Genomic DNA, 19286 nt, shown 5'->3' on the forward strand with positions numbered 1-19286 from the left:
GGGACAGAACAAGTTATTTTAAAAAATGGAAGGAGAGAAACCAGACTATTTCACTTTTTTTTTTTTTTCCAGCATTTCAACTCCAGCTGGATGGTGCCAACCTTCTTAGCCAGCATGTGGGCACCTGTGCAGGAAGGGAGGGAGGGAACATGGGAGTCCCCAGATAGGACTCAGCATCACCTTGGGCCTGTGCCTCCCAAGGAGGGAAATGTCTGGGTGGTCACATTGAGACAGGCAGTGACCAGTTTCTCTGTTCCACTTTGCAGCTGGACAGCCTCACGTGGTGGACCAGGCACAGAAAACCACCTGCCATAAACCTGAAAAATGATGGGAGTGAAGCAGCAGAGACCTCAGAACACAGAGAGAAGGAGCTGGTGGAAACTGCAGCTCCAGGCGATGAGGAGGAGCCAGGTAGGGGTGAACAAACACACTCATGTGCCTGGGAGTGCACAGCCAGGATCCCATGCTAATCCCTAAAGTACATGAGGGTGCATTCACTGGAGCTGGGGCTTGTATTTACAGTTTTAAGGATGTGACAAATGAAATTGTTGTGGTTCTTGGCCCTCCCAACATACCTTGATGTCAGCTCCCTCTGAATGGCTCAGAAGAGCTGCCATTCCTGAAAAAATAGAGCACCAATAAAAATAGCAGCACAGTCTGAGGGGACCAAGAGACCCTGGGAGCAGACATGTGCACTTTGTGGATGCCCTAGAATGAACACACAGGCCTCCCTTTTCTCATTTCCATGATGCCAATGGGATCTTTTCATCTTCCCTTAGGATGTAAGCCATGGTTAAAACTCAGACCTTAAACAGCTCTGTGTCCTCCCAGAGGTATTTGATAGGAAGGCAGAGCAAAGTGAACTGAAAGAGTTGTCAGGAGACAGAACAGTAGCAGGAGATGCTACATAGGCTAGTTCTTTTCTGAGTGGACAGAGCTTTATTCTGCAAATAAAGCAGAAAAAATGCAACTTTCTGGTTTTGAGCTTAACCTTCAAAGGTTACAGAGAAGGAATCTCAGAATAAAGGCACACATGGGACTTCTTCACTCCTTCCATTTGCTGGTCAGTCCAAAGGGCACTGGAACCAATCACGGCCAAGTTTAACAGAAGTGAACATCTAAACAAATCCCTTGTTTTTTTCTTCCCCAATAGAGTAAATTTGGGTTTAAGTTGAATGCAGTTATTCAGCATTATTTCTTATCAACTCCTAGTTCACTAGCTCAGATTTTTATAAACAAATATCTTGGTATTTTGGTAATTAGCAGAGATGAGGAAGGAAATGTGAAACACAGCAGTTGACAGTTTAATGAGGGTTTTTTCCTGGGTAACACCTTTTTTCAAGGCCCTATAACATCATGCATTTAAAAAAAAAGGTTCTATTTGGAAAGAACAGTGAGTGAAATACACACAACACAGGAATGACAATTAAAACACACACTTCACCTGGCATGCCATGTGTAATGAACAAGCTGGGATATCTCTAAATGGACCATCATGCTGTCAGGAATTTTTAAAAGTGGATGGAATCTGGGTTGGGGAGGAGGGGGAAGAGGTTTGTTAATTAACTAATGAGTGAGTGGTGCAATCAACCTACTGCAATCAGGCTGTGCTGTACATGGTCTAGGGAGAAGTTTCCTTTTTTTCCTTTTCCTTTTCCTTTTCCTTACCCTTTTCCTTACCCTTTTCTTTTCCCTTTTCCTTCTTTTTTTTCCCTTTTCCTCATTTCCTTTTCCCCTTTTCCATTTTCCTTTTCCCTTCTTTCCATCATCTTGCACCTCCCACACAGCATTCCTCTCCAGACTGGCCAATGCACCTCCAAAGGACTGGGAGAAGGGAGGGAGGAGTCCCAGCAGATTCTAACAGCCATGTTTTGGTCCCTGTCTGGCAGCAGCCAAACGTCCCTGCTGGAAGGTGGCGTGTATGTGGCTGTGTGGTGTGTCCTCCGGCCCCACGCCCGCCCTGACCCCGGAGGAGAAAGCTGTCCTGGAGCAGAGACTCACCAGCATCGAGGAAAAGCCCCTGTGGAGGACTGTGTGTGATATTAATGCCATTCTCCTGCTGGCCGTCACTGTCTTCCTGTGGTCATATTTTGGCTGAGCTGGCTCAGGCATGGCTTTGGTTGCTCTCGCCGTCCTGTCTCAGCTGGGAGCATCAGGCAGCACAGCCCTTCCCTGCAGGCAGCGCTTGCTGGGAATGACTGTGGGGCTCAGTTTCTCCCTGGGGGGTACCAGAACTCGGCACTGGTCACATCTGGGATGCAGGGGATGTGTGAGATAGCATGTGGGGCAAGTCAGCAGCTTTGGGGTCAAGTTTAAGGGTGCAGAGCTGAGCCCAGCAAGGAGCAAAGGCTTTGGAAAGCCCAGCCGTGGCGTGGCTGGAGCCTATCTGAGGGCTGACTTTGCTCTGCTGTGCTTAGGGGAAGGAGTTCTGGTTTACAGTGCTGTGGGGAAGGAGACTTAAACACTAGCTGTGTTTTTTTATATGGCCAAATTTCAGATAGGATCAGTTGGGGAGCACTGGATTAACTCAGCATGACAGCCCCGGCTCCCACAGCCTCCCCACAACCTGTGGGGGACCCCTCCCACCCCACCCCTGGCTGGCATCAGCAGTGGGTACAGGGGCTTCTTTCTGCTCCCTGAGCCCCCCATCCTGCCTCCTCTGGGCTTACACCAGCCTGTGCCTGTCTGCTCACGGGGCTGATGCTGCCCCTTAACAGCATTTCCAGCAATAAAGGTGCCTGAGTAACCAAGCCAGTCCTGACTGTGAGTTATTGTGGTGATCTGTCCTGCTCTGACACGCAAAGGGCTCCCTGGCTGTGGCAGGGAAAAGAAATATCCTTCCTTGGGGCCTGGATCGGCATCTCACTTTCTTGAGCAAGTTTGGGCTTTTCTGACCTGTCTTGGTGCCACCATGTAATGCAGCACAGCCAAAATCTTGGAAACCACGAAGAGACAGCAGCACCCACTGATAACATCTGTGCCTGAGAAGGCTGAAAATGCCCACAGGATGTGACCCTGCATCCAAAGGGCAGGTCCAAGTTACCATGGGTGTGGGCAGGTGAGGGCACACAGAAGCACAGCAGCATAAAGACAAAGAAAACGAGTCATGAGTGAGCAAGGAAGAAACAAGGCTCTGTTTCCACCAAGCACAGGAAAGTTTGGGCCATGATTTCCCTGCTTATTCTCAGTTTGGATGGAGCTGGATGGGGTCTGTGCTGGCCTCATGGCCTCATTTGCTCATCTAAGAGGAAAAAGTAGATTTCCTTTGAACAAGGGAGCTCCCAGTGCCATGAGCTGCCCATCCATCCCCACGGGAAGAGGCACATCACACAGAGCTGGTCCTGCCTTTCCAATACTCAGTTTCAAGCAGGCAGTGCCCAGATCAGAGGGTGCCTCAAAACATTAAGACAAAATCAAATTACCAGCAGTGATTAACAGCTGTCAAATGTCTAATATTAACAGGTACACTTTTAGTGCATTTCGAAGTACCAGGCCTATGACCTCCTCATCCTGGGCCACCTTCAGCAGCTCTCAGCTCCATGGCTTCATTGGCTTTTTTGGACCACACATGCCCTTAAAGTATGGGAAAGCAACACCAAGTAGGATAGGAAAACGGGCAGTTTTTTAAACTTTTGAGATTATTTTTTTTCCCCAAGAAGCATTTGGTTTTGCAGAGAGTAGAACTGAATTTCACTAAACCTTTTTTTTTTTTTTTTAAATGACAAAATATTTTTGACCTTTGGTTATCTGATGAGTTCTTCCCATCTCACTCCACGGATCCTTGAAGGTAACTTTTCCTTTAAAATGATGATGTTGATGTTGGTTAAACAAAATAATGCACTTTGAGTGCTGTGACTGCATCTCTGAGCTTGGCCCTGAGAAGGAGTGGAGACACCCACACTGCCAGATGCAGCCAGCTGTGCACCCCCAGGAGGAGCACATTTCATTGGTAAACTTACTTGACTTCACTACTCTGCTCTGAAGCACTGAAGTGAAACAAAAGAGAAAAGAATGATTGGGGAGGGGAAGTCTGAGAGATTTTATTGAAATAAAGCAAACTTGTCTCAAAACATCTTGACCTTTCCTTGTGTTTTCTAGGAAAACAATGTAATTAGCTGAAAAAAATAAATTAAAATGAAATCAATCAAAAAATGAAACTCCAGCTGAACAGGAGCAGTGTGCAGGCTGGTTGTGGCAGCAGGGGATGAGTTGTGGTGTCCTAACAAGAACACATCGCTCTCAGGCTGTAACCAATATCCAAGTGCATTGGCAGCAGATGTTATTAATGATGCCAATACATATTTTCATATTAATCTTCCATACTAGGCTTGTGTCTATCTGCAAATGATTATCATTCATTTTCCTGACAAATCTATCAAGATCATTTATTACTGTTCGGCAAAGGATCTTCTTTTAAACAAAGATTAATAACATTGCATTTTATCTGGCTGGATGAGCCAAAGGAAATGAAATTAACAATGAGCCCTACAAACATGTCATCACTTTAATTTACCGGAAAATATTTAAAAATGTTATTTAAAAGAATATACGCTGTGGTGGGCACAGTTTATTACAAAGGCAAAGAATCAAACCACAGGCATTTTAGCAGGGTGGAGAGTAAACAAACAGGGCACTGTGAATTCTCTGGTTCCTGGCACTGGAGTTCTGGGACAAGGAGGGAGAGGCGGCCACAGCATCTTTGGCATGCACAGATGGGCACCTGCCCAGGGGAATGGCAGCTGGAGCTCCCTGCTCCTCAGCTAAAGTGGGTCCTAACGCACAGCTCCCATTCCTGCAGGGAGCACTGCCTTCCGTGCCATCCTACAGAAGGGAACTCCACCAGGGTAGAGCTCGTGGGGCTCTCAGGGAGAGGAGGGCACATGTGGGCTGAACACCAGCACCCTTCTGTATGCCTGCTCCCCAGGAGGAAAATAAACAAACTCGCAAAATTTACATGGTTTGGTTTCCTTTCTTTTGCACTCTCTTCTTACTCTCCCTTCCCCTCTTTTGAGTAACAAAACCAACAACAACAAAACAACAGAACCAACAACAAAACAACGACAGCAACAACAACAACAACAACAACAATAATAAAAGTATAAACCAAAGAACCTGTCAGAATTCCCTTCCTACTTTTACTGGTACAGGTCTAAAATCCTTCCAGGGGAGCTGGGAGGCCTGTAGACATCCAGTGGCCCTTTAATTCCTGCCTTGGAATCCCGTATCACACCTGAAGCCACCTTCGTGCCTTCCCTCCCTTTGTCTCACAGGCAATTCCAGCCCCTGTGCGTGTCCATCTCCAGCACAGCTCACGGGGGGTGAATGAAGCGTGTTCCATCTGCCACAGGCTGGCACTGAGCTGCCACTGCTGCCATTCCAGCACAGCCCAAGATCTCAGCAGCAGGAGCTGGAATTCCAGGCAGTGCAGGATCACAGCCCTGCCATCCAAGCAGGGCCAGATGGCACCACCATGCCAAGGACAACAAACAGTCATTAAGTTGTCAGAGCCCGAAGCAAAGTCAGCCTGAGCTGCCGAGTCGCTGCCATTTCTGATTCCCAGGAACAAGCTGTCCCCAAAACAACCGCAGAGAGGCTCCTGGAGAGGACACTTGAACAACTGTGAGCCACAGAGTGTCCCCTGAGGAGTCCCTGTGCCACAGGAGCAGGGTGGAGCAGAGCACATGTGTGTGCAAAACAGGAGCATCTTCACACAGAACACCCGGCTCTTGCTCTGCAGACTGTGATGGGGCTGCTTGACAGCACTGGGGACCAGGCACTGGGATGGAGATCATTGGGAATGGCTCCTCTGCCACTCTCTAGTGTAGACTAACCCAGCAACCTCTAATTCTTCATTTCTTTAATTCTTTATTTCTGTGGGAAGGACCAAGGTAACCATTTTAAGAACCCAATAATTACTGCAGCATGTGTTCCAAACAGAAATGCTGTTCTGTGACTTACTCCTGTGGCTTCCACAAAAGGCAGCATCCAGTTTAGTATGTGAGACTCATAACCAGCTCACACAGTGCAATAGTTCACTTCAGTTTGAAGAAAAAAAAATATTCTGCTAGAAGCACAGCAAGTAGCAGTGTCAATTTTTCATTAACCTACGGCCACTGTCTCTGTAGACTTGAAGCTATGAGTAAGATTACTGTTATAATTTTTTCTGGTCCCTAAGGGAATGGGAAAAAAAAAAACTTCTCAAAACTTTTAAGGTCATTAAAAATCCACCTTTAAATTGGAGGTGGTTTCAGTTTACTCTCATATTTCAAAATCAAATCTTAGCTGCAGCCTCACATCAAAGCAGAAATGTCAGTCGCTTTGTTTCTACTTCTGTGAAAGAAGTTCCAGCTTACACACGACTTGAATGCCAAGTAAATAGATTTTCCTGGGGAACAAAGGCAGCTTTCTTTTGTTTGTTTTAAACATATGTAAATAGAGTCCCAGGGGCTGAGCTGCCTGTCACTTCAACCAGGTTCACACTCATGTCACTCCAGCTGGTGATTTCTGACCGACCTCAGGTCAGGACTGCAGAAGTCTCCCTCCCCACTCCTCCAGAGCCACATCAAGCAGCTGCTTGTGCCCTTCCCCTCTGGCCTCACACTTCAGCAAAGGGGAAGCAGACTAATGTGAATCCCCTTTTTGCCACTGTCTTATTCTTTTGAGTTTGGTTTTGTTTTTAAGCTGTAGTTACAGAATCACAGAAATACTCTGGTCCTCTGTCAAAGGCACTGCGGTGGTCCTGAATCCTGTGGGCAGAGCAGAGCAGTGCCTGGAATCCCTGGATACCACCAGAGACCAGCTGGGCACTGCCTCCACCCCAGCCGTGGATTAAAGGCTGAGGGCACCCACTGGTCAAGATGATGGGGGCAGGGAAGAAACAGGAATGGCTTGGTAAGAAAACTGACCTTTCTTGGGTTTATGTGTGTTTTTCTCAGCAGGAGGGCATCATCACTCTTGAGCTTTCCCTTTTCAGTGCCAGGCACTTAAAGAGTAGAACGTTATCCTCACAGAGCCAGAAGACACCGAAGAGGAGCAGGACCCCTCCACAAGTCCACCCGCTCCAGGGGTCAGAGCTTGGTGCAAACAACACTGAGGGCAGGGTTGGATCCTTGTACGAGCCACAGACTTCAGAGTTGGACTGAATGATTCTCATGGGTCCCTTCCAGCTCAGAATATTCTGTGAAATCTACTCACTTTTTTTTTTTTAATTTAAACCAGAAGATCAATGCAAAATCGAGCACTTCATGCTTGCCATTTCCAAATGATTCGGGTTATATCTCAATCTTCAGCACTGGTTTTGGGTGTAAGACTGGGTAGCAGCAAGGGATGCATCAATTTATAGGCTCTGCAAAAGCTGCAATTAAGGAAAATCCTCAAATACATGAGAAACCTCAATTTTGATTGGCCACGTTCCCATAACTTATTGATAATTCAACTCACTTGAGTATTATTCAGTGTTTTCCTTCTCCCTGCTTTTTTTATCTCTTGACAAGTTTACAAAGAGAAGAATGGAGCCGAGCTGAGCTGCATTCCATCCAATCTGCTGCCTCCACAAACGGCAGAGAAGCTAAATGAAGCCCAGAACATATGGCACTGTGCTGACAGAGCTCCCAAACTGGTTCTGCGTGAGCAACAAGGAACATCTTGAAACGCACAAGACATATGTGTTTTAGGAAGAAGATTGAAGTGTTTCATAATAAAACAGGACAAAGTGAAATACAAGTGCTGTATAAAATTTTAATTAAAAACTGGTTTTACCCCTCGACGTGAATATACAATATGTTTCCCAGATGGATTTCATATTTAAGTATTATCCAAACCAGAAACATAAATGAGACAAATAAAGCCTTCAGAAATGGCACAGAGGCTAAAATGTATGTAAACACTAGATGACTGTGGTGAAAACAAGGCAGGGAGGGAAAGTAACCTCTTAGCAAGTGTTTACTACTGGAATCCTGAATGAAACAGTTCCTACAGCTACAGTCAGGGTAACAATACAAATGCAAGCATTAGAATTCACCACCACTCAGTGATGTAAATGGTGCTTTTGTTACTCAGGAGTTGCCCAGGCTATTTCCTACACTGATAATTCATGGTATAGAAGTGCATAATTCATGGCATGCCAGGCATCAAACACTCTCTTCCTCTGCCCTGCTCCCAGCCTCCAGCCCTGCTCTGTGTGAAGCTCTCTTCATTCCATGCCATCAGCTCCACAGGGTTATGCAAAGGCCTGGCCACAGAACAGAATTTTTGTGCTGTCTCCTCAGCATCAGTAAATCCTTATGAACCAGGAGGGATATTGTTTTGCAGCAGCAAACTCCTTTCCCTGAGGAGGTGAGAAGGTGGCTCAGATCCCACTGCTCAGGCTGTGGGGAGTTCTCTGCTGGGCCAGAGGCAATCACCCAGAAGTGAAGGGAAATGCACATGAAGAAAAAGCACAATCTCAACATAGATCAAGCAAAGAGAAAGATTACAGTTCCTTTATGCTGACATCCAGACAAATTATCACCACACTTCAGAGAATTTCTCACAAAGATAAAATGGGAACAAACCCCATGCCTTTGGCAAGCCAACACTGATAAAAGGAGCTACAGCCACATCTTTGAAGGGCTTTGGTTGATGATGTTTTGAATTCCATGGGGAAAGCAGCAGAAGCCAACAGTAATCAAGGGGGTTGTGCTTAATAGCTCCTGTGCAATGGAAACAGGAACATTGGGGGTTTCAATCACTTCCCACAACACTGCTGCATTTGTTGGAACTGAAAGGAACTGGGCAAAGACCAATTCTCTGCTGCTCCCAGAGACATCACCCAAGGCAGACACCTCTTCTGTCAGGGAGGCAGACCTAGAAGTGCTGTCCTCTCTCAGCTTCAAGTATTCTCACCAGAACCAAGAGCCTCAATTTCAATTGATTTGAAAGTTTCCTCAAATTCCTTGATTACCAAACAAATCTCATGAGAAATTCTCACCATCCTGAAAATGATCACTCCATGACCACTGAAGTAATTAACACCATGGCCTTTCCTATGACCTGAGATTCCACATTACCAGATTTATACAGCAGGAGACCACTGCTAAAAGGCTGAGAATTTTGTAGCATGGTTCAGTGCTTCAGAAAACATTTCAAGCTTAAAAATTGGAAATGGCAGAATCATGTACCAAGTTATTCCTTACACATGGAGTAGGAAGACAGAGATTCCTTCCAGCTTTCTCTGACAAATCCATGGCACACCACACAAAATTTCCCACTGTCACGTTGCACCCTTTGTTCCTGGGGAAAGCTTGAGGATAAATGATGCAAGAGATGTTAACTGTGCTGGTTAGTACACAGAGCAAACAGCACTAAGACATCAGGGTGGCAAAAAAGATTATATTAAAAATAAGATAAAAAAGATATCATAAGAGCAATCAGTGTGAGGATATGAACCTGGATCATGCAGGAGACAGAAGCTGAGCAAGACACCAACTGCAAAGATTAGCTCCTAAGAGCACATGTAGTAAAGCAGCTCATTATCTTTTCTAGCCCTCTCTGATCAAGATAGAAATCTATTAAATCTGATTAAGATTTGTTTAATAATTGTCTGATTAAAACATAATAAACCTGGGAAAATTAAAATAAAGCCTTTTTAGTAACCTGGAGATGAGACGGGATTTTTCAGCTAGGTTTCCATAAAATAATTTCTTTAACATTCACCTCAGGATCCCAAAGCACTTCACAGTCATTTAATTAAGCTTCAACAGAGCACAAACTCCCTATTTTACAGCTGAGGTAACAATGAGAAGGAGTTTGGAAAAGACTATTTAATATTGAGCCGAGCTAAATGTCCTGTTATTTTACCCCAAAAATAGATTCCCAGCATCTCCAGGTAGATTTCTTTCTCCCCTGATAATTTTGGCAGCCTGTGAAGTAATAGTAAAATTCAAACATGTGATGCACAACCTAAAGAACAGCCCTCATCACTTCCAAGCTGCTCAGTTTTGGAGCACAGACACTGTTCCCCATCTATCTTACAAAGCTGCTCCTACCTGTTCTCATTACTCCAGCGATCCCTATGCTTCTTATCCTCAGTGGAGCAATTTAAGCTTCTCTTCCTCCAAGTCAAAAACTTAGATAAGGCAAATCATTAAAGGGTTTGACATTTTTGCCTTTAATTCACGTCAGGTCAATGACTGAGTGATTTCCAAAGCAGCTACTCCTCAGCCACAGATTTGCATTTCTTCTGAACATAGGCAGGCAGTTTGTCTAAAGCCAGCCCAAGATCCTAAACTCTACCAAGTTATTCATAGGAGACACGGAAGGGAGCAAGTAGGAAGCAGAGTCTGACTCACTAAAATGAAAGTGATTAAAATATTACACTGATTGCATCCTGCAAGCATCACTGGATGCTGAACAGCTTTTGGTGAGAACACTCGTGGGCTGTAATAACTTAGGGAGGGCAAGAGAGAGAGGCAGACTCTACAGAAAAGCACCAATTCACTCCTCATCTGGCCCATTACTGCCAGATTTGAGTAGGCAGCTTTCCTTTAGGAACTAAAATGATGGGGGTGGAATTATGCCATCCCACTGTCACTAGAACTTTGTGGATGGCAAAAGATAAGGAAGGAGCACAGAAAATGCTATTTAAAGTTCCACTCAGGAACCTAGAAATTTGCATTTGATAGAAGGGATTTAAATTGTATCAGAAGGCAAGGTGCACTAAACAATTACAGTTTATTGCTGTGTTGGCTCAGTGCTTGAAGCTCCACTTCTCCCAGGCTGCAGGGGCCGAGCAGCAGCCGTGCTCAGAGCTGTGTGTGCTGCCAGGGCCACCTGAGCAAATGGAAGTGGAAAATGCTTCTGAAAACAATGTGCCTTGAAGATTTTAGGGACAGATCAGAGTAATTTGGGTCTGAAATCACATTCCACAGGAAAGTTTTCCATTTACCAATCTGGATTTCCAGCACAGTGCCTGGAAGAGAGCACTCTTGCTGTATCAGGGCATGAGCTGTGGAATGACTCTGACCCAGGAGAGGAACATCTCCAACAGCAACTGATTCAGAGAGACACTGAACACACATCTCCCTCCCAGCTGGAGCAGGGCCAAAGATACTCAGAGTCTGTCTGCTCCATTTGATGTTATCCTGCAGTAGAAGGCTACACTGAGAAGATTCATACTGGTCAAAATTCAATAATGACATTTTTTTCTCCCATTGACTTTTCACCTTTGCTGAAAAATTTTTCATTTTTGTTGAAAACTGAAGATTGCAACATTACCATATGCTTCCTTTTTTTAGCTAGGGGAATCATACAGATATCCTCCAGCCATTCCCTGAACACTTTGAAAACACCACCTTCCTTTTTTGTAGTGGTCCCCAACCTTCCTCATCCCCTTGTGTCTTCAGTTTATGGCAACTTGTGTCCTTCATCAAACATACAGAAAAACCCCACAACAATCCCTCAGCATTCAGGACTTTTCACACACTGAACAAACAGGGACTGAAATCTGCTGGATTGCTGTGGAGGGAAAAATCAAAGAGGTTTTCTATGTCACAGAGCCAGATCAGGCCAAAGGGGAGAAGCCAATCTTCAGAAGACTAACTTTTTACTCAGCTGTGACACTGGGGAGGGAATGCACAGAGAATACTGAATGAAAACTGCAGGATATCTGAATCATATGGCTCAAACACATACAGGAAACTGCACAAACCTTCAGGTATCAACAGATTAATTTTCACCAAAAGCTTGGAAAATTTTTCTCAGAATCTGCCCTGCCTATTTAAGATCTACTTCAACACAGCTACTCTGATCAGAAAGAAAACTATTCCTTTGTGAACTAATATGGGGTCACCGGAGAGGCCAGAGAACACCAGGTCCTGGTAGCACAACCCTCCATGGCCTCCATGCCTTCAGGGACACAGCTTAGGCAAGTTTTACTTTTCCCTTCTGCAAAAAAAGAAGCGTCCTGCTACCTCACAGAGTGACTCGGCACTTTTCCATAGCATGAGACGGTGCCACTAATGCCCTCTGAAAGCACTAATGTGCTAAATGGCAGCAGGGACAGGAAGTTATCAGTGTTAATCCACTTCAACTGGTCCAACAGTTACAAGAAATAGAAATGTCTGTATGTGAGACACTTCCTCTGAGAGTGCCCTTGCCTGAAACAGCAGCACACAGCCTCTCCACGTGCTCTCCCACCAGCGGAATTGCTCACCAACTGCTTTCTCAAATCAATTATGTTGTCTCAGCATTAAAGGAGGGAAGGCAGAATAGACCAACTTTTTGTTTATGTAGGCATGCTGGCAGGTTCCAGTCATATGCTGTGCCATCTGTACTGCTAGCTTTATCCTCTATCTAATCACAACAGGTAAAATGGCATCGGTGGAGCTGCCTCTGTTTGCTCCGAGAGGGAGGCAGCCAGAACAGGCATTTGTTTTTTCCGCATTCTGGGGGGAAGCAGGAGATGGACACTCTTGCCCTTTTAAAACATTCAGCTTTTCAATGGAAGGGCAATTTGCCCTGGTCTGCTAATGTGGGATCTGCTCAGTGCAAGGCTGAAAAGGTTCCATCCCTGGGGAAAGCATCAAACTGCTGATGAACATTTGGTGGCCTTTAGCAAAAACGAAGTGATTGCTGCCAACAGGATCCCAGCAGACTGGGAAGGACAGGCTCCAAATTAGGTGGGATTGTGATGCAGAAATTTCAGAAGGCCTGTACAGAACACAAGGAGCTTGCTGACTAGCTCTGGTCTTTCCCCCTGCACAGTCCTTTCTCATTCATATTTTTAAAATGACAAGTGTATTGGCAAATGTCATGGCTGCATTTAGGAGAACATGGAAGCTTTCAAATGCAAAGCTGTGTGAAGATAACCTTTCATCTCACACAAAGGCTGCTGGGCTGGGTGGTTTTCTTTTAAAATCTCACAGTATTAGAACTAATTCTGACCAAAGGGGCTCAAAAGCACTTCAAATACATGCCTATGGGTCCTATAGTACCAGAGTTTGTCCAAAATCAAGAATTCAAAGGCAATTGTCTAGAAAACAATTATCTTTGTCCTAGGTGGGTCACTTTTAAACCAACATTCACATTCACTTTCCCCTTTAGGTCCCCACTTGGACCACCAGGGCATACTGCCTCTTCAACCAATTCTGTTTAAATTGCTAAATAGATTTAGATTTTTAGTAAGAACTGTCTTCAGCTGAAACCTGAGTTGATGTCATACAGAAATGTCCAGTAGACCTATTAGTCTTCAGATGACCCAATGCTCAGACTCTCAAAGGAGCAACACCATCCTGCTTAACTGTGGAGAGGATTTTTTGTTAGGGATTATTTGTTTCTTTTCTGGGAGGGTGAATGTTAATAATTTCCTTTTTTCAGCCCAGGCCAAATCCCCATTTCTCCAAAACCCTGCCTAACCATAAGACACCTTAAAAAACAGAGTACAAATATTGTTGTATAAAAATAAGTTTAGTTACAAATACTGTATAGTGTGCGTTTTCAGGTGAGTTGCTCTCAGGAATGTGTTTTGTGGTCTGAAACAGCACCAGCAGCTTTTTGGTACATGTTTCCATATATTTTTGCGAGAGTCTCCTCCAAGATTGCTCTGTGAGGCTTCTCTTTGTACACAGCTGCAGGACCAGACCAACAATCACCATTATCCAAGTGAACAGGAGCGTTCTGCTGCACTGGAGAACTGTCAGAGGAAAGAAGATAAGAAACAATGATCAAATCAAGATATGGAAGAGGAATTAGTGGCACAAAACCAGCAGAAATATCAAGGTAGAGCTGCTTAATACAAATTACCTCCACAAAACAAAATAATTTTTTTTTTTTGTTTTATTAAAAAAATATTTTTTAGTTTTATTAAAAAACTGCAGCTACTTTTAAGAAATGGGAAACCCCCCCATGCTTAACTGAGTACACTTTGCAATGCCCCCCTAAATAAAATTAATGTTCAGGGAACCTGCAGTAATTTTGCTGTATTTTTGCAGGCTGTGTGACTAGGCAAGAGCAACACAGTAGGATTTTTGTGTCCTTTGAAGGTGAAATAGTAACCACAAGCAGCTATTTCAATATGAAGACAATCTATCAGGGGGATATTAAATTACTGTGGTTGCAGCTGTAAAGTGCTCTATCAGAAGCATCTTGGATTAAGTTTTCTACCAAATACATTTTGATATAGTGGCAATCCAGGGTTCCTTCCCCACCCCATCTTCTGTGTCACTGTTTTAATACTAAACACAAATACAGGCTCATCTTTCAGTTGCTTTGAGAAATTATTCCCTTGATCTATGAAGTGAAATTTATACTCTGCAAATCATTACAAAACACTGACAAGTCTGAATAGTTTATATCTAAACATCATTACTATCTGCTTCCTCTTGATACTTTCAAAACAAAGGTTTGTGTCATATAATTAAATGAGCAATTTCCCTGTAATAAAGCATGAAACAAGAAGCTCAAAAATCATCAGAAAAAAATTACAACTGAGATGACATTTTTCACATCTGCTCAGAGATTTAGGCACTTAAAACACTTAAAAATTAGGACTGTAGGACTGAGTTATCTTCAGCTTTTGCAAATGTTCTCCATCTGGGAAATAAAACTGGAAATGTGAAGTTTAAAGTGACCATCTTCACTTAGGAAATGGATTATATTTCACAGGAAAGCTTCACAGCTTCTCATATATGTGTCATTTATTAATGATAGTGTCTTCTGCAATCAAACCAGTACTTAAAATTTCATCCTCAAGTTAGTATCAGCTAACATGTGACAAAATTGAAAGAAACTTTATGCCAAATCCATGAATACACGTACCCAGCTACATCAAAACACAAGGTTTTCATTTGAAAAAACAGAAAAGGGGAAGAAGAGTAAGATGTAGGATCAGTTTTCTAAATTGACATCTCTAAGCTTCTACTATCCCATGGGGAAAAAAAAAAAAAAAAAAGAAGGAACAGCTTTTGCTTTTAAACCTCTTACATTCAAATATTAGGGTAATGCCAACCTACACCAAATAAAGCAAGACCTCCAATATTAAAAAGAGAGGAAGGCCACTTCCACCCTTATTCAAAAAGGCTCCAACCTTTCAAGTCAGTCAATGGCATGGAGTGAATTTAAACCTGTTTATCACCCCGAGTTAACTGTGCTTCACAGTTTGGATGCGAAGAAACCAACCTACTAACCAAAATCAATAAAGAAGTTACACAGGCCTGGGTCAAATGCAGACAAGTCAATACCCTGGGACTCATCAATAACTGCAGTTTCACCTCCTCCTTCCTGCAGTTTGTGGTACCTCACTTCTGATGGAGCATTCTCAGGCCAACAAGCAGGCACAGCACTTGTAACTAGACAATGAACAGCTCTGACACTCTTTTCCTTGAAATAATTTCCAGCACCAGCCTTATGCTTGCCTTTTCTTCTCCTAAAATCTGAATTTACCTAGAGACACTCAAAATCCAACATTTTAATTGCAGTAAAGACTCAAAACCCAACAGTAACTTTGACAAGTTCTTTATGGCGGTACTGACAAAGACTTATAAAAAAGCTTCATTTTCCCTTCTCTTTTTGGAGGGGTGTGTGTTGTCATGTATTTCCATTAGCCAGCCCTTGTCCATGAGATACCTGGATAAGGCTACAGTCAAGTTAGGGAAGATTCCCCCTCCTGTCTCAACTGGAAACCAGCTGACAACCTGAGCTAAGCAATCTGGGAATTACACTCACAAATCATATTAACAGCAGGATTTCTGCACGCAACTCCCTGCTCTGAAATACCTGTCATATGCTTTTGTTCCCTCATACATCTCCTTTAAGAGTCCCAGAAGTTCTTTTCTGAGTGAATCATATACTAAATATTTCACAAAACACAGACCTTTTCCTTACTCCCAGCGGTTTTCAATCATCCATCTACTTTACTGCCAGCATTTGGTCGACAGTACCCTGTCCTTCCATGAACTCTGTCCTTGCATCCTGTTTATGAGCACTGTGGCAAACACTCAGCAATCTGACTGTCCTCGAGGCCTTTATGTCTCACCCCCAGTGCTGCCGGCCCCTAAACCCAAGGAGCCAACCCGAGTGCCACATTTCATATCCCATCACTTCAGGATTCTCGAGTATTAAGAGTTGTTTTCCATTTTTTTCAAGGTCTGCAGTTTCAGCATAAATCTCAAAGTCCCAAAGCTGCCTCAAAACACAAACTTAAACTTTCTCTCTCACAAACACATCCTACACCATTTAATTGCCCCAGCAGTCAGGACAAAGGATAAGGGAGCAGAAAGGCTGTACAGAATACAGGAGTGAGCACAGGTACAGGAGACACAACTGCAGCACCAACGTCACAACCATATGGAATCCGAGTAATCCCTTGCACAGAGGGGAAAACAAACCACAGGGATTATTAAAGAAGCCAGCAAATCATAAATGAACTTTTTTTTAGCTTATAAATTTCAAGTAGAAGTTTGTTATGGCACCCATATTGAAATACCATTCTTTCAGGGGGGTACAGTGGTGATTTGGAGTACCTTTGTTAGGAAACAGTGTGTGACATTTAATTATCAAAATAAAGCCTTTTCTAATGGCAATACCTCTCAAATACAGCACCACAGTTCTAGGGCTTCTCCCTTAATATAAAGAAAACCAGAAAAGCCACAGGAGCCCGAAAAAGATTTCCAATACTTACTCTTTTCCCTCCAAGAGGTACCCAAAACATTGTACAAAATACTGTGTGCATACACATAGAACATCAACACTGGTAATCTCTACTACAGCAGTCATCAAAATCAATCTAATTGGTATCTAATAAGTAAATTGTTGAAATGAAACCCTGGTCATGTATGTGAGGAGTACACAGAGTAATTAATGTACATAAACCAAGTTTTTAAGATTTCAGGTCTCCAAGACAGCTTTGAAATATGGCATGCTGAATCCCTGAATTATACCATATAAATTTGCTGTATTTTTTGGAAAATGCTTCTCTTTTCCAAATATCTGTTTTGAAAAAAAAAATAAATCCCAAAACCCAAAAAACAAACAACAAAAACAAATCAAAAAACCCAGCCTCAAACCGTATTACTAAATAAACTTAAATTTATTTTTGCACTCCCATAGTTTTAAGAAAAAAATAACCAAGTGATTATTTTAAAAGTGACATTTGCTCTCTGCTTGACAAATTCCAAAAACTTCTGCTCAAGGATGATTTTTATAGCCAAGTCCAGTTCCAAACCCGGTGTTTTATGAAGGCTATACTGACACAGTGCCAAACAACATCAAAGGCATAACTATATTTAACTCTATTTTGCTTTTAGGTGAGAAAGCTTTGTACGAGTAATGCCTCCCAAAACATTTTCCCTGTGTAATACAGGACAAAGCTCAAAATGGGAAGAGAAATTTTTAGCTAAAAGTAAAGGCCAGTATTGAGTATGACTGTTTTGTCTTGGCCAGAGAAAAACTCCATACCTGCTCTGCAGCTCACTCATGGTTAAGGGCACATAAACTGAAGGAGCTTCTCTTGTCTGAGGCAAATCATCCTAAAAAAAACACCCCAGAAATCAAATTTACATTACTTTGGTTTCTGATTACAATGATCTCATTGCAAAAATACTTTCCATTTAGAGGACTATTAAAGTGCTTACATTTCTTGGGGGAGAAAGGGACAAAATGTAATGAGCCAAATGCCATTTATGAACACTTTAAATTAAATTCAGTACAATTCAACCAATAATTTTCAGGTAATAAACTGGAAAGAATTTCTAGACAGTGTAAATCTAGAGAACTGTGCAGACAGCAGAAGCTTCAAGAAACCCCAGTAAACACGTTGGCAAAATGCTACAAAACCTACTGCTTACTGCTTTTGTGTTTCTTGCAGAAAAGGGGAAAAAGAACCTAAGACTTATTATGTTATCCATTCATGTGTTTTACAAGGCAGAAGCATTCCACACATCTCAATTCTTCAATTTCATATCCAAGGTTGAGCACATGCTTATTGAACTTCAAAAAATCTGATACACTTAACGACCCTTCAGTCAAGTATTCTCAGTTGCTAGAATGCAGTTTTACCTTCCAAATGTTATCTAGACATTAATTAACCCAAATTTGCCCTTTCAAGTAAGAAAGAAACAAAACACCCATGTGGAGGGAGCCTGCTGCTCACCTGAGATGGGATGGTAGAAATTCCAGCACACACAATCACATTCACTCTACTCTGAAGAGCAAAGACCCTACTTAAGGGGTGATATTAAGTGATGCTTTCAGCACAAGTCAATTGCTGTAAGGATTAGTAAACAAAGTCATCTTTCATTCTATAGGAGAAATAATTGGAAAAAAGACTGCAGTAAAAATAATCACATTTGCTGGTAACACAGTACTGGGAGAAAAGACAATAAATATAGTGGTAGATGGCAATAAGATGCAGAGCAAGCTGAACAGCAGCATATGGATGAGGAAAAACCTGAGAGAATTTACTGTGGTGAAATACAAGGTAATAAGTGTGTTTGTAAACAGGAGAGCTCTCTTCCTTCAGCAGTCACAGACAACAAAGCACTGAAGAGGAAATGGGGTACAGTCGTAAATAAAATTCTGCAGCATTTGCCAGAGGCAAATTATGTTCTGGAAAGCAAAAAAAGATGGAAGCATTACGATACTGTCAGAATGTCACAGCAGAAGGGTACAGTGGACACCCCAAGGAATCTCCAGCAGAGCTCCAGTCCCACTATTTTTGCAGAGCACTATGAAAATGAAATTTTGGAAGACACAGCTGTATGCTTCTGGGAATGGTTATTTAGTATTAGGCTCTTTGGAATGAAACAGAGTAAGAGGTACTTTCTAACCTTTCAAAGTTTGAAGAGGATCTAGATTGGAGTCAGAATCTGCTCACCACATTGCCAATACACTTGCTTTACTCCCTCACTTTCAAGATGACCCATTTACCTTGGCCATCCACTGTGCAACGCCACAGCCTTGATTTTGGGCCATGTGGGGGAGCACAATCAATTCTGGTGTATTTTACAGCACTCACTGCAAGAAGAACTGATTTTTTTTTTCTTTTTTTTAATCATGTCAGCTGCTGTTAGCACAGCTTTCACGAGCCAGCTCTACACATCTGACACCACAAGACTTCTCTGTAGCATCCTTCCCCTCCTTTTGCCTTCATGCATCCTTCCGTGGAAGAAAATGGAGTGAGAAAAGTGGTCCTTTGCCAGCACTGGTTTGATCAGGTTGGTAATTAAAGACCCAGTACCCTAATAGCTGGATTTTTTAGGGCAGAAACACAAAATTTTCCAACAGAAGAGGACCAAGTATCATCTCTGCTTATT

General features: G+C 42.9%; 2 protein-coding genes across 2 annotated transcripts in view; one reads left to right on the plus strand and one right to left on the minus strand.

The window, feature by feature from the left end:
• Positions 1-2798, plus strand: part of SLC5A9 (solute carrier family 5 member 9) — a 28430-nt gene extending 25632 nt beyond the window's left edge. The window contains 2 exon segments of the mRNA XM_058843370.1: positions 267-411; positions 1890-2798. Of these exon segments, the coding sequence (XP_058699353.1) occupies positions 267-411; positions 1890-2098 (354 nt within the window). The 3' untranslated portion in view covers positions 2099-2798.
• An 8942-nt stretch (positions 2799-11740) lies between these two features.
• The window catches only part of SPATA6 (spermatogenesis associated 6), a 38013-nt gene continuing 30467 nt past the window's right edge, over positions 11741-19286 (minus strand). The window contains exons 12-13 of the mRNA XM_058842777.1: positions 17431-17501; positions 11741-13669 (exon numbers count right to left, since the gene is read on the minus strand). Of these exons, the coding sequence (XP_058698760.1) occupies positions 13489-13669; positions 17431-17501 (252 nt within the window). The 3' untranslated portion in view covers positions 11741-13488. The remainder of the gene's footprint in view (positions 13670-17430; positions 17502-19286) is intronic.

The sequence above is a fragment of the Poecile atricapillus genome, chromosome 7, assembly GCF_030490865.1.
Source record: "Poecile atricapillus isolate bPoeAtr1 chromosome 7, bPoeAtr1.hap1, whole genome shotgun sequence".
Classification (NCBI taxonomy): Eukaryota; Metazoa; Chordata; class Aves; order Passeriformes; family Paridae; genus Poecile; species Poecile atricapillus.